A 13,056-nucleotide genomic window follows, 5' to 3' on the forward strand; every position below is an offset into this window, starting at 1 on the left:
GAATCTCACACTGACACATTTCCCGGACCAACTGCAGGCCGATGGAAAACGGTCTACCTTTGGGTTTTATCTGATTGTCCCTTTCACAAAAAAAGTTTGACGTAGAGATGACAGACTCTTTAAAATCAGCTGGCAGTGGGATTTAAGGTGAACATTTTAAAAGAACTGTGGCATGAAGTTAGAGGAGGATCAGTTCTCACATTGTTGTACGTTTGATGGGACACCCTGACCTACGTCAAGGCAGATGATTGATTTATATGTGTTCTTGGAGCTGTTTGTGGTCAGCGTCTAATGTGCTTGTCTAGGTTATGATTTAAAACATTACAGGCGTGTTTTCTGATGCATGTCACATGAGACACACGTGTTTTACTTTGGAACAGAACTTACGTTTGAGACGGAGAATCTCCCTTAAAGTCAAAACAGAGTGTTTATTCTTTACCCTCTCTATGTTTCAGCTCACTACCTGTAAAGGGTGCTGACCAGCTGAACTCTCCAAGAGCTTTACCTAATAAATGGAGGATGGTGGATCTAGGATTTATCAAAGACAGTTTTTCAAAATATTCGTCCGACCTTTTAGTGCCTCTCTCCCAATAATGGCCTGTTTCTTTAGCCTTTGTGCATGGCTCTGGCTCAGTCTGAAGTTCAGCAGCTTTCTTGTCTCCGCTGTTTTGAACAACCTTTGGAAACTTTGTCTCATTAGTCAGACCTTGCTCACCGTTGGCCGTTCGCAGCAGGAAATTCTCTGTGAGATGTTTGCTAACACCAGGGAACAGTCCTCGGTGTTGAGCAAAAGAAACAAACTGCGGAGCAGAAGCTACACTTTGGAAATTGCTCCATTTTTTTACCTCCCTTCTCAGCCAAAATAATGACCACCTTTCTGCTAATCTCCACATTAAATGCACTTCCATAGAATAAAAAGGAAGCAATATGGAGATAATAAAGACTTATTATAAAAATGCCATTTTTAGGACTCTCATTGCATCTGGAAACCCTTCTGCATTATTTACAGTTACTCTGTTATTTTGCAAAATTTGCTTTGATCGTTAGGAGTCTGGAATTAACTTTACGTTTCTTTTCTATTGGAGGCACCAATGTCAAGATGTTAAACATGTAAAACTGAAACATTTCAAACAAAAATCAGAGACAACCCATGGTGTAGTGTTATAATGGTCTCGCCATATACAGAGGTTAATAGTAATGGATGCAGCTGTCAGCAGTTTGATTCTTTGGATCTTTGCTGAATGTTTGTCTTCCTTCTCTCTGCCTAAATCTTGTGTGAATAAGCCAAGAGTGGCTAAGGAGCAATTTCCACTTAAAACTACATATGTGGTATAAATTCAAGTGCAGCTGAACAGCTAGAAAGTGTAAATAAAAGGTTTTGATATCTGTGTGAAGCTAAGGCATAAAAGATTGTTTTTCCAGTGGAACCACTGCTGCAAAAGGCACTATGTCTGATTTACAGGGGATTAAACAAAGTTTAAAAAATCAAATTTTTGTATGTTACCTATGCTTTTTAAAAAAAAAATAAACATCCCAAAACACCATAAAAGACCTTTTGAAAATATAGGAGAAGCCTTAGACTTTTTATATCCAAATCTTTAATATAACTGCAGCAAATCTGGTATGAATCAGCTTAAGCATATTTGTTCTAGTGGGTAGTGTGCCAGTCGGATCTGTGATTTCGACACAATTTAGTCAAATGTGTTTTTCACCTCATAAAATGGAATGTGGTCAAATAAATGTGCTGATTTCCATTGCAGGATTCCTTCTGAATGTGACAAAACCTTTGATTATACGACTTAACTTGTGTATCGTCAAAATGTACCAATGTGCACGGCATAATATCAAGTGGGCTCAATTTTATCCTTATGTCTCAAAATTTCTTATAAAGCTTCTAGAGCTGTTAGCTTCCCTCTTCTGCAGCACTATTATGACAGACGTTCAGAGAGAAAAACAAAAAACAAAATAAATAAATGAGTAAATTTAAAGACGTGCTGTATCTAGTTTCTAACAATACCAACCAATCGCCATGGTTGGTATCAAAAGAGTTTGTGAAAAAAATGGCAACTTGTTTTAGCAATCCACAAATTCCATTGGTTTTACAGCACTTTAAACACAGAAGATGCCATTTAAAAGTCTATCAAAGATGGCGGACTCTTATGGAAAAATGCTCCATGACACAGATATGTTCTTGCTCCGCCCCTCAGGTTGGTATTCTTGGAAACTAAAGAGTCAAAGTCTTTGTTCAACATTGTCAGATGAAGCAAATTTCCATGCGTAAGAGAGGTTATTAAAGTGGTAGTCTTTTTTATAACCTGCGTGCCTTATGAACAGTTTGCGGTAAAAACTGCTATGAACACAGTTGATGATATACAGCATAACCATTGTGACCAAAGGCTTTGTCGTGTGCAAAAGAAGTCCCACATTGGAAATCAGCACTTTTATTTGACCATATTCAGTTTTATAAGGTGAAATACACATTTGGCACATTTGCCTAAATTGTGCCAAAATGAAAGCATATTTCCCCACTAAAACCATTGTAGATCAAATATGCTTTGTGTCACTCAGTTCAAACTTGCTGCAGTCATACTAAAGATGTTGATAAATACAATCTGAGGTGTCTCCCATGTTTTTCACTGTCCATTTGAAAATTTAGATTTTTTGTCTTTGTTAGATCACAAATAAATAGCCGTTCCACTGTGGTCCCATTCTTTATTTATTTCAGTTGTGTATTTTAAGGTGAAATATGCCCTTCTGTTTTTATAGTAAAAACATAGTGTAACAAACTGCTTTAAGTTTGTTAATCACTCAGGTAATCAATTCTGATAGAGCATACGATTGACTGTTCAATTGCTTCCCAGCTGCAGTTTTAAAGGTGTTACCTCAATAGGAGTAATGGTTGGTAGTCTTTTGAATTATGCGTTTATATCCATTACATATTTAAACAATTAGCCAAATTTGTCCAGTAAGGCATTAGTGTAGCATTTGTTTCAGTCAGCAAACAGGCAATCCACAACAATCAGTGTGGTAGGGGGCACACAAAGTAACCCTCTAAAACATACTGCTGGAGAAAATTTGTCCTTTTGGCACTTTTTCTTGCATTTCATAAAAGGATTTTAAGTGGTAGGATTTTATGTGGTTTTATATCTGTAACTCCATAAACCCTAAAAATATGTTCTAATACAGGTAACTGAACCAAGTCTACTCAAACATATGCTCCAGTATGAACACTAAAGTGGTCAGCAAACCAAAAAGCAACAGCTGGGAAAAATCTGTGTGAGATTAAATGTTTTCTTAGCGGTCTGTAGGTTTCCTTCCTAACAAGCTCTCTGGTTCCTAAATCTCAGGTTTGAAAGGGGTTTTAGCCGGGCATGCCAAATTCCCTAATAAACTACTACAGCAATTAAAAGAGCATATCCTTAAAGGCATACTCGCGTTTTCTTAACTATCTTGATGTCTCTGTCGGCAGGTCTGATTAACGGGCGTGAACAGGGCGAGCTGCTAATTTATTAGCCAAGCAGTTTAGTAGAGGTGATCAATCAGACTACAAAGTTAGAAAACAGGACATCATTACTCATGCACCAAGTAGCCAAGATAAAATAAAGGAGCAGACAGAGAAATTGGACGCAGGTCTTGTAGACCGCACTTTTGTTAAGAGTTTAAAGAGAAAAGACTATACCATACCAGCTTTATTTATAGAGCCCTTTAAACACCTACAGGACTATTGTGCTTTACACAGAATAGATGAAATGCATTGCAAAAATGCAAAATGCAAATGCACACCTGATGCATTAAAGAACCACTAATGAAACCAGCAACCAAAGATTAAATATAACAGTCATGTATTAAAGTAATAAAATGATCACAGAATCATCCAGAATGCATTGAGATGGAAATAGATAAGTTTGTAAAAGTTGGTCTGATGTACTAGGCATCAGAGACTTCATACATAGATGAAAACAGAGGGCTCAGAGAGTTTTTTAAAGATCAGAGGCAATTTCTTTAGCAGGACATAGCTGGATATCCTCCATGGAGCAATGAATGTAAATCCCAGATTTTCTAAAAAAATAAAAATAAAAATAGAGCCAACAGGGAGCAGGTACAGCGTGAAAAGGAAGAGACCTAAAACTGAGCCCTGTGGGACCCCGCACCTTAAAAAGGTCCAATTAGGCTGAACAGGAGTTGACTTCAGAGACTGTTACTGGGACTGCGGCAGAAAGCTGAGGATGCTTTCAAGTCAGTATCAACTGAATCATCAAACTGAATCATTTTGATAAGTATTCTACCCAGCTATAAAGCAAGGCAGAGATCTGAGATAACTAAATAATTCAAAACCGCCAATAGCGATTCACACTATACATCTCCATTGCGGCCTGACGTTTCACATTACTCTCTGATAGCGGAGCGAGGCGGAGAAGAAGCCAAATTATCCCCAGTCTCTCCAGCAGAATACATATTGACCTAGCTTGTATCATACAGTACAATACCAAATCATCTATCAATGATGTGCTGGTACTTTATGTACCTTCAATGAAGCTCTGAATATTTTAGTGCATGTGCTGTTTAGGTATGAACATCTGACAATGTCAATGTGCAACTGGGTAAAAAAAACAAAATTAATCTTTGTAAGGCTGTGGTTCACAAACAAGACCATTGGTGCTCAATAACAGGCTAAAAAACGACAACAATAACTAATCTACAACAATAAACAATTTCTACATCTATGAAGAGCCACATTCTGTTTATGTTTTACATCTACGCAGCAAACTGAAAGAAATCTATCAGACTGTGCTGTTAAACCTGGGTGTGCATTAGCTTGAGGATGTTATTATTAAAGGCCATCAAATCTAAGGCACCTCTTGAGTGTCCAAAAATAAAAACATCAATAAGCCCAGGCCCACGCCTCAATCAATTCAGTAAACTCTGATCAATAAGTGCTGATTTTGCAACCCTACCACGGCACAAAAACATATTGACCAATTTCCGACACAGAATGTAATGGGCTTAATCAGCACTGTAGGATTTAGGGTACTGCCGATGGTGGGGTATTTTTAGTCTCAGAAGCTAACGCTGAACAGTTGATTACGCTTTAAAGATGGAGGTGTAAGGCTGAGCATAATGTTAAAAATCGATCTAAACAAATTTTTGCAAAACACTACTGAAGATAATATATCTACTGTTATGTAACATGGAGATAAACTTGAAAAATATTCTGCAAAGCTTAGCTACAGAGTGTCTGCTTGGAATCATATTGACGCACTTTTTCAGTACGTATAGCTGTGTTTTCAAAGTGGAAATTATAGCAGATGTATGATTGAGTTTGCATTTAGGAGTCTTTAGTTGTTTTGTTGGGCTGCGATAAAATCTTTATTAGAAATAAGGGATTTAACCATTAAACTCTTTTATGAGGAAAAAAAAAAACGTCTTCATTTTCGGTGTCATGCCAAATTTATCTTTGTTTTACAAAAAATGGTGACCAAATTTGTCCCTGGTTGCTTATTTCTTCATGCCTTGATTTTGTAGCACTTAGAGCAGCATTTGTCGATCAGAGGAGAGATAATACGATAAATGAAGAAGCAGCAGTGTTGCATATAAAATGTTGCTGCTGCAATTCATGTTCATTGTTTTACGCCAACACCTGTGTTCAGCGCTATAAATGCCTCTGTAATTGGTTTAGAGCCGGACACATAAACCACTCTAGAATTGTGAAAACAGATTGCCAGGATGCAGGGGATAGATTAAGACTGGATTCTTTCTTTGCAGCTGATACACATAAACTTGTTCCCTACAGACGTTTCCTTCATACGCTGGCCAGCTAAAGGGGGCAGGTAGCTGTTTCAACAACAATCAACAGAAAGGCACAAGGACAGCCTGAGAGATGGTACTGTGGGAAAGTCTTGGGCTATCACTAAATAAACCACATAACATTGTAGAGTAAAACTTACAACTTAGGGTTAAATTGTATGAAAATAAGCTAATTTATTACTGATTTAACTTTCATAACAAAACCTAAACTGTGATTTTCACCTTCAGACTGATACCAGAGCAGCAGTATAACACAGTTACAAGCCCAGTGCTTTTAAAGGACATTTAAAAAGGGGAAGTAAGGTGGTCCATTTCTAATAATTATTTAAACAATAAAAGAGCTTCTTCAGAACATCATTTTTTTCTGGCTTTAATAATATCATACACTGGTATTGGTAAAAGACAGGAAGAAACGGCCGTCAGGTAAACCTACCAGCAATATCAATTTACACCTAAGGCCTTAATAATTAGGAGTTAAAACAGTTAAAACTATGGACTCTAAAATAAGTCTTAGAAATGATCCCTTTAGTAAGACGTTCTACACTGAGTTAAAAACATTTATATGTGACCCAGAGCTGGATTTATTCTTCAGTGGCATCAACCGATTCAGCCACAAAAATCATTCTCTCACTCTTGCTTGTTAAAAAGCTCAGAGTCAGAGCAAAAACCTCGGATTGAGCACAGCTTCAGTTTCAGTGCAATCATGCTATCAGCACAGGTGAAGCTCTGCTGATAGCATGATTGCACTGGCCCCACTGAAGTCCTTATATGCTCCAAAAGATAGACAGGTGTGATTGAAATGATTGTCTTCTTGTACACAGCTTTAAAAATACCCACTTATGAATTGACGAATAAAAATTAGAAAAGGGTGCCGCACACTTGCATTCAGCCTCGTGAGGACGACCTTTTGCTACAACGACAGACGCTGGTCTGCGTCTATCAACTTTGCACATCTAGGCACTGAAACTTCTGCCCCGTCATTCTGGCAAAATAGCAGAAGGACCATTAGATTTCATGGAGTGCACCAGTGAATATCAATTTTCAAGTCTTGACACGGACTGTCAGTTCGATTTAGGTCTGCACTTTGAAGAGGTCATCTTAACACAATCATGCTTTGATGTAAACTATTGCATTGTAGCTCTGGCCATTTGTTTAGAATCATTCTAGTGGAAAGTGAACCTCTGCCCCAGTCTCAAGTCTTTCACAGCCTCAACAGGTTTTCCTGTAGGATAGTTCACTATTTAGCTCCACACATCTCATCAACACTGACCAGCATCACTGTCCATACCGCAGAGATGTATCCCTGTAGCAGGATTCTGCTGGCAACATGCGTCACAGTGGCCAATGTCTCTTCAGGGTGAGGTGCAGTGTTGATTTCTCTACCACAGTGTTTGACATAATGACCCAAAGTTTAATTAATTCCCATCAAGCCAAAGGGCCAGATTAGATATTCCATCAAATGATTCCCCCACCTGGGCCGTGGATCACCAAAGCTCCGCCAAAGGTACCGTGAATCTTCTGGCTGCCTCTCAGGCTAGGGGGGTGGCTACATTGTGTCTTGCTGGGTTTGCAGTGCACTCGCTTTCCATGCTCAGATGATGGATTGAACAGTACTCTCAAATGTTCAAAGCTTAAAATATTGTTTAATAATAACTCCGATTCAAACCTCTCCACAACTCTGTCTCTCACCTGTCTGCTTTGTGCCTTGGTCTTCATGATGCATTTATTCACTATCCTCAAACCTTTGAGGGCCTTGATAGAACCGCTGGATATGAGATTAAAATATACACGGGCAGACTGTGTTTACTAATTGGGTGACTTGTGAAGGCACTTTGTTGCAGTGAATCTGAATTAGGGGTAGGAGATTAAAAGTGGCTATATATGTATGCTGGGCACACTCTCCATCTTATTATTTGTGATAACTATGACAAACCTTGCATAATTCTTTTTGTACCTCACAGCTGTGCAATACATGGCATTGGTACATCACATAAAACCCTAGTAGGATTCAGCAAAGCTTGTCCTCGTAATTGAAAACGTTTAAGGATGTTGAATCCTCTCACACGGTGCTGTAGTCCAGTTTCTATTTATTTAAACCACAGATAGAGGTGACCACATGCGGTTCACCAGTGCTTTCTGCGCCTAATCCAGACAAAGAGGTCTGTCCGTAAGCCAAGTGTATTCTCAGACTTTGTTTACTGCCTCAGCTCTTGGAGAAGTTTGTCCTCAGACAGGTCAGTGTGTGTCGAGGACGTCTGCTGTGGGTCTATAAAAGCCCACCGAGTCACTACATATGATGCTGAGCAGCACAAAGTTTCTTTGACTCAGGAGGAGTTTTTGGAAATCTGCAGGTAGTCTGACCAAATGTCCCTGAAGCCTTTACTTTCAAAACATCTGAAATGGCCTGAGCCTTTGGCTGAGTGCCAACGGATTCTGCTTGTCAAAAGCAGGGAGGGAGAGAACGGCAGACGAGCAGTGGAGGTGAGGGAGACGGGGAGGATGCAATGACAGGGGCAATGGTACAGCAGCCTGCGCAGCATAACTATTAGCACCAAGCCAAGACAGATGACTCAAACTTCAGATATTATTACAGCTAATTATTCACCTCAAGTGGCCATTATGATGTTTAATGACATCCATATAAATACTGACTGTGAAAGAACCACCGTGTTGGTTCTATTGGACCTCAGTGCAGCATTTGATACTGTTGATCACTCCATTCTGTTAGAACGCCTGGAGAACTGGGTCGGCCTTTCTGGTACAGCTCTCCATTGGTTTAAATCCTACTTAAAGGACAGGGACTTTTTTGTATCAGTAGGTCCCTTTACATCAGAGATGACAAAAATCACATGTAGGGTTCCCCAAGGGTCCATCCTGGGTCCCCTCCTATTCAATATCTACATGCTCCCTCTAGCCCAGATAATAAAAAATAACAACATCAGCTACCATAACTATGCAGACGACACACAGCTCTACATCACCATGTCACCAGGTGACTATGGATCAGTTCAAGCACTGAGTAAATGCTTAGAAGAAATCAATACGTGGATGTGCCAAAATTTTCTTCAGTTGAATAAAAACAAAACAGAAGTATAACATTTGGACCAATAGAGGAGAGATCAAAAGTTGGCACACAGCTTCAGTCGCTTCAGCTAAAAACCACTAATCAGGCCCGAAATCTGGGAGTAGTGATGGACTCAGACCTGAACCTCCAAAAGCATCTAAAGACAATTACAAGGTCAGCTTTCTACCACCTGAAGAACATTTCTAGGATTAAAGGACTGATGTCTCAGCAGGATCTGGAAAAACTAATCCATGCGTTTATTTTTAGTAGAATTGATTACTGTAACGGTGTTTTCACAGGTCTGCCTAAAAAGTGGAAGCAGCATTTAGTTCCTATGCTCCGCTTATCTGGAACAAACTTCCAGAAAACTGTAAAGGTGCGGAAAGCCTGAGTTTCTTTAAATCAAGATTAAAAACACATTTGTTTAGGATTGCCTTCAACTGTTCTAGTTAACTGAATCACCACTTTTTTGTTCTTTTTTTTCTATCTACATTTTATTCCTACTTGCTTTTATTCTGTTTTATTTAGCTATATTTTAATGATGTAAAGCACTTTGCATTGTCTTTGTACTGAATTGTGCTATACAAATAAATTTGCCTTGCCATGCCATTACTCCACTATGATCCGTCTCTTTTGCTTGGAGTTTTTTCATGAGAGTTGGGGGTTTAAAACATGGGTTAAGCCAGGGAAAATGAACAGATACGATCTCTACAGCTATACAGGGCAAATGTAGGAAGTTTCCAGGCCTTTTTACAGTTTGTAAAGTAGGTCATGTTTTAGATATAGCTCAAAAATACTTTTGACTTTGCTTCTCACTAATCAGAATCAAAACATAGTATTGGCCATGGGGGAAAAGAATCTTAGTAGAAACAGACAGACAATAACTTTGAGCTCATTTTAAGCGTGGTATTGCCGAAACATGATAGAATCGCCTCAAAATACTTCAATCCACATTTCTTTGTGGATCATTGCTCTGCTAAATACTCCTGTTGTGTCCAAGTTTCAACCATCTGACCCAAACTGTCTCCTTCAGGTAAAAGACACTTGGTAGTGATGTTGAAGATCACACAGGTCCACCAAGGCTCATATGGTTTATACCATGGAAGAAGCTGGAACATCAGCGACACTGTTCACACCACAGTGACTTTAACATAAACACTGATTAAAACTTTGGTAAAAGACAAAAAAAACCTCCTCCTCTAGAATACTAAAGCTTTCCTGTAATTTCCAGCGGCCAACGTGAGCAAACAAAAAAATAGTCAAAGAGGACGATCATTGAGCTATCAGGACAAAATGTGTGAAAGGGTCACCAGCCAGGCATGGTGGCAGCCTCATTCTGAAGTCCTGGTGGATTGCTCAAGGGAGGGGGTGACAGAAAGGAAGGATTAGCCCCACATTCTTCAAGCTTCCCTTAACTAACTAGTTAGATGGGTAAAACTTGGACACAGTCGGGGTTCCAACAGAACAACAATCCCAACAATAATAGAATCAGAATAGAATGGATCACAACCCGACTGAAAATGTTGAGACTATACTTAAAAGTCAGATTTGTGCCAGTAAACAAACCCGTTTAAATAAACTCTACCACTTCTGATAAGTAATTGTTCAGCCAGAGTTACGGCAGAAGCTATTCAGTAACCATACAAAACCGAAATTAATGATAACGATGCTGATGAAGAGTACCTCAGTGCAGTTTATAATCAATGTTTCTAAATGATCCAAGCAATACGTTTTACAGTTCCTCTACTTTTCAAACAAATGTAAGTATTCAGAGAGACAGGTGGACCCAGCTCACCTGTGCTTCAGTCATGTAGGGGGACAGATAATGGGGTTTATGTTTGTGTGTGTTACCTGGTGGCAGGAAGGGTGCTGACTCGGGTGAAAAACACTGACGGCTCTACGTCTACATGGACGCCCAGAGATAGCTCCCTGTAGTAGCCCTCCACTTTGCCTGCTCCCCCGGAGTACTTGAAGTTCAGCACTGCCTCCAAAGTCTGCAACAGAGCACAGGAAGGAAAGGAAGTCGCATCAGGCGGATGTGAAACTGTATCGGGAGCGTATTAAAGATACAGATTGCGGTCAGAGGTCACACACAGCATGTTGCTCCTCGCAGTTCAATCAGCAAAACCCGGTGTAGTTTAAAAGTTCCATTCATGAGAGAAGCCACCAAAGCGAAATAATAAATGCACTGCGAGGCTGCTATTGTCCTGTTTAATGAAATGGAAGTATAATGATGGGAAACGGACGGTTCCGAATCCACATGTTGCATCCTAAAAGGGTTTAAAAGGGAGAGGGGTTGAAGCTGGGTGGGCTAGGTGAGACGGTTCTGGCTGCGTTCCGCTGTAATGGGGGGAAAATGGACACGGGGAATCACTCAGTGATACTCAGAGGTATTCTGTGGAGTGGTGTTGGGGGGGGTGTGGGGGGTTGCATGGAGTAAGCAGCCAAGTGGGCGAAGTACGTGGAGATTAAAAGCGACAGTTTATGGTGAGGAACACTAGCTGACTTAAGCAATGGGGCTGAAGCGAGGTAAAAAGACCGTAGATGGTTCAGCTTTTCGTCCAGCACAGTGTATATCATCTCTGCACATATCGCTGATGGAGGCACTGGCTGTGCCTTTCCAGAACAAATTTCACCTATTTCCTGATTATCTTTGCTCTTTATCCCTTTTTGTGGGATGTGGAAGCCAAGGTAAAATGGCTCTGAGCCTGCTGGCTGGGCGTAAGGCCTATTACGACATAATGACAGGAGCACAGCACACTGAGAGCAACATTACACAGAGTTATTATTATTGTACACCAAGCACCTTTATTCCAACCAGACCCTTATTTGTAAGTGCACAGCTTTATCTCATATTCTATGTGTATTTTTATACTATACATCATTAGCTTTTTGAACTTGCTGATATTTTAGTGCCAAGCAGGGACATGCCTGTGATCTTTACTGCCAGCACCGAGAGCAGGTCGATATTTGTTTGGTATTTAGTCTTTCAGTATCCTTGTTGATGACTCGATATTTGACACACAGATGCTAACGGCCAAGAAGAGGAGTTCTATTCTACATTTAAAGATTTCTTACAGTCACAGGGAAACATCGCTCACGTTTCATGTTTCTGCACACAAGCAGAAATCAAAATGTTTGTTTATTTGTTTTTCTGTTTAATTGTGACACTGAAGATTTTCTTTAGCTGTAAGCCATAATCATAACATTTACTAGAACTGAAAACTTGATATATTTTACTCTATGTGTAATGATTCTATATAATAATTTCACTTTGTGAAACAACTGGCAAAAATATTGCACTTTTACTCAATATTATTATTTTTTAAAGATATACCTGCATGTGTCACAAAAAATTACAAAACATTTTAAGCCACATTTTAGATTGGATAAGCATATAAAGACACACATTTTTTTAAACACTGGTGCTGAAGGTTCTAAATGTCTCTTAATTAGACAAAGCTCAGACCTAATAACTTATCATTATTTTGATTGACCTCAGCTGGTAGTTCCCCTTTGCAAGTACAAAGATAACAGGCTAGAGAGCACTTAAACCTGACCAATATAACGCAAAGTCTGAAGAACTTGCTGAAGATATAGGGAGAAGTGTAGATCTAAACTGAAACATGCTACCGCCCACATAGACCCAAGTGGCTTTTTAAGGAAACTTTTATGGTCAGAGGAAAAGAAGATTGCGAAAAGATTTGGCCATAATGAAAAAAAAAGGATGTTAGAGAAAATGAGAACCTGTCAAAGCCAAGATGTCAAGCAAGCTGGTGGTTGCATAATGCTACGCTATGGGAAGGGTTTACTACCAGTAATAGGGGAGCGTTGCACAAATTGGGTGGAATAATAAAGAAGGGGACCTACCTCTGCACTTATCAACTTTACCTAAACCTCAGAGGTAGACCACTGAAATGTGAAATCAATTTATGGTATACTTTAGGACTGGATAAAGCAGGCTAACATAAAGCTTATGGAAAAACCATCCCGAAGCCTCTACCTCAGTCTTGTTGAAACTGGAAGTGTGCCTACTGTCAGCCTACTGTCATGTTCAAATGCGAAGCACAGTTCAACGTGTGATTTTAATGAAACTAAATTGAAACTTATGGGTCCAGAAAACAAAAAAAGCCACAAAACCAGGAAAAGCATGGGGCAACAAGAGACCAGTGAATACCAGAGAAACA

The 13,056-nt window shown here is 39.5% G+C and overlaps 1 protein-coding gene across 4 annotated transcripts in view; it reads right to left on the bottom strand.

Annotated features, from left to right (window-relative positions):
• The window catches only part of trappc9 (trafficking protein particle complex 9), a 270,154-nt gene that overhangs the window by 132,233 nt on the left and 124,865 nt on the right, over positions 1-13,056 (bottom strand). For all 4 annotated transcript variants that reach the window (XM_021322125.2, XM_021322124.2, XM_036145568.1 and 1 more), the window contains one exon: positions 10,721-10,863. In XM_021322125.2, coding sequence (XP_021177800.2) covers positions 10,721-10,863 — 143 coding nt within the window. The remainder of the gene's footprint in view (positions 1-10,720; positions 10,864-13,056) is intronic.

This window comes from Fundulus heteroclitus, chromosome 13 (assembly GCF_011125445.2).
Source record: "Fundulus heteroclitus isolate FHET01 chromosome 13, MU-UCD_Fhet_4.1, whole genome shotgun sequence".
In the NCBI taxonomy this organism is placed as follows: Eukaryota; Metazoa; Chordata; class Actinopteri; order Cyprinodontiformes; family Fundulidae; genus Fundulus; species Fundulus heteroclitus.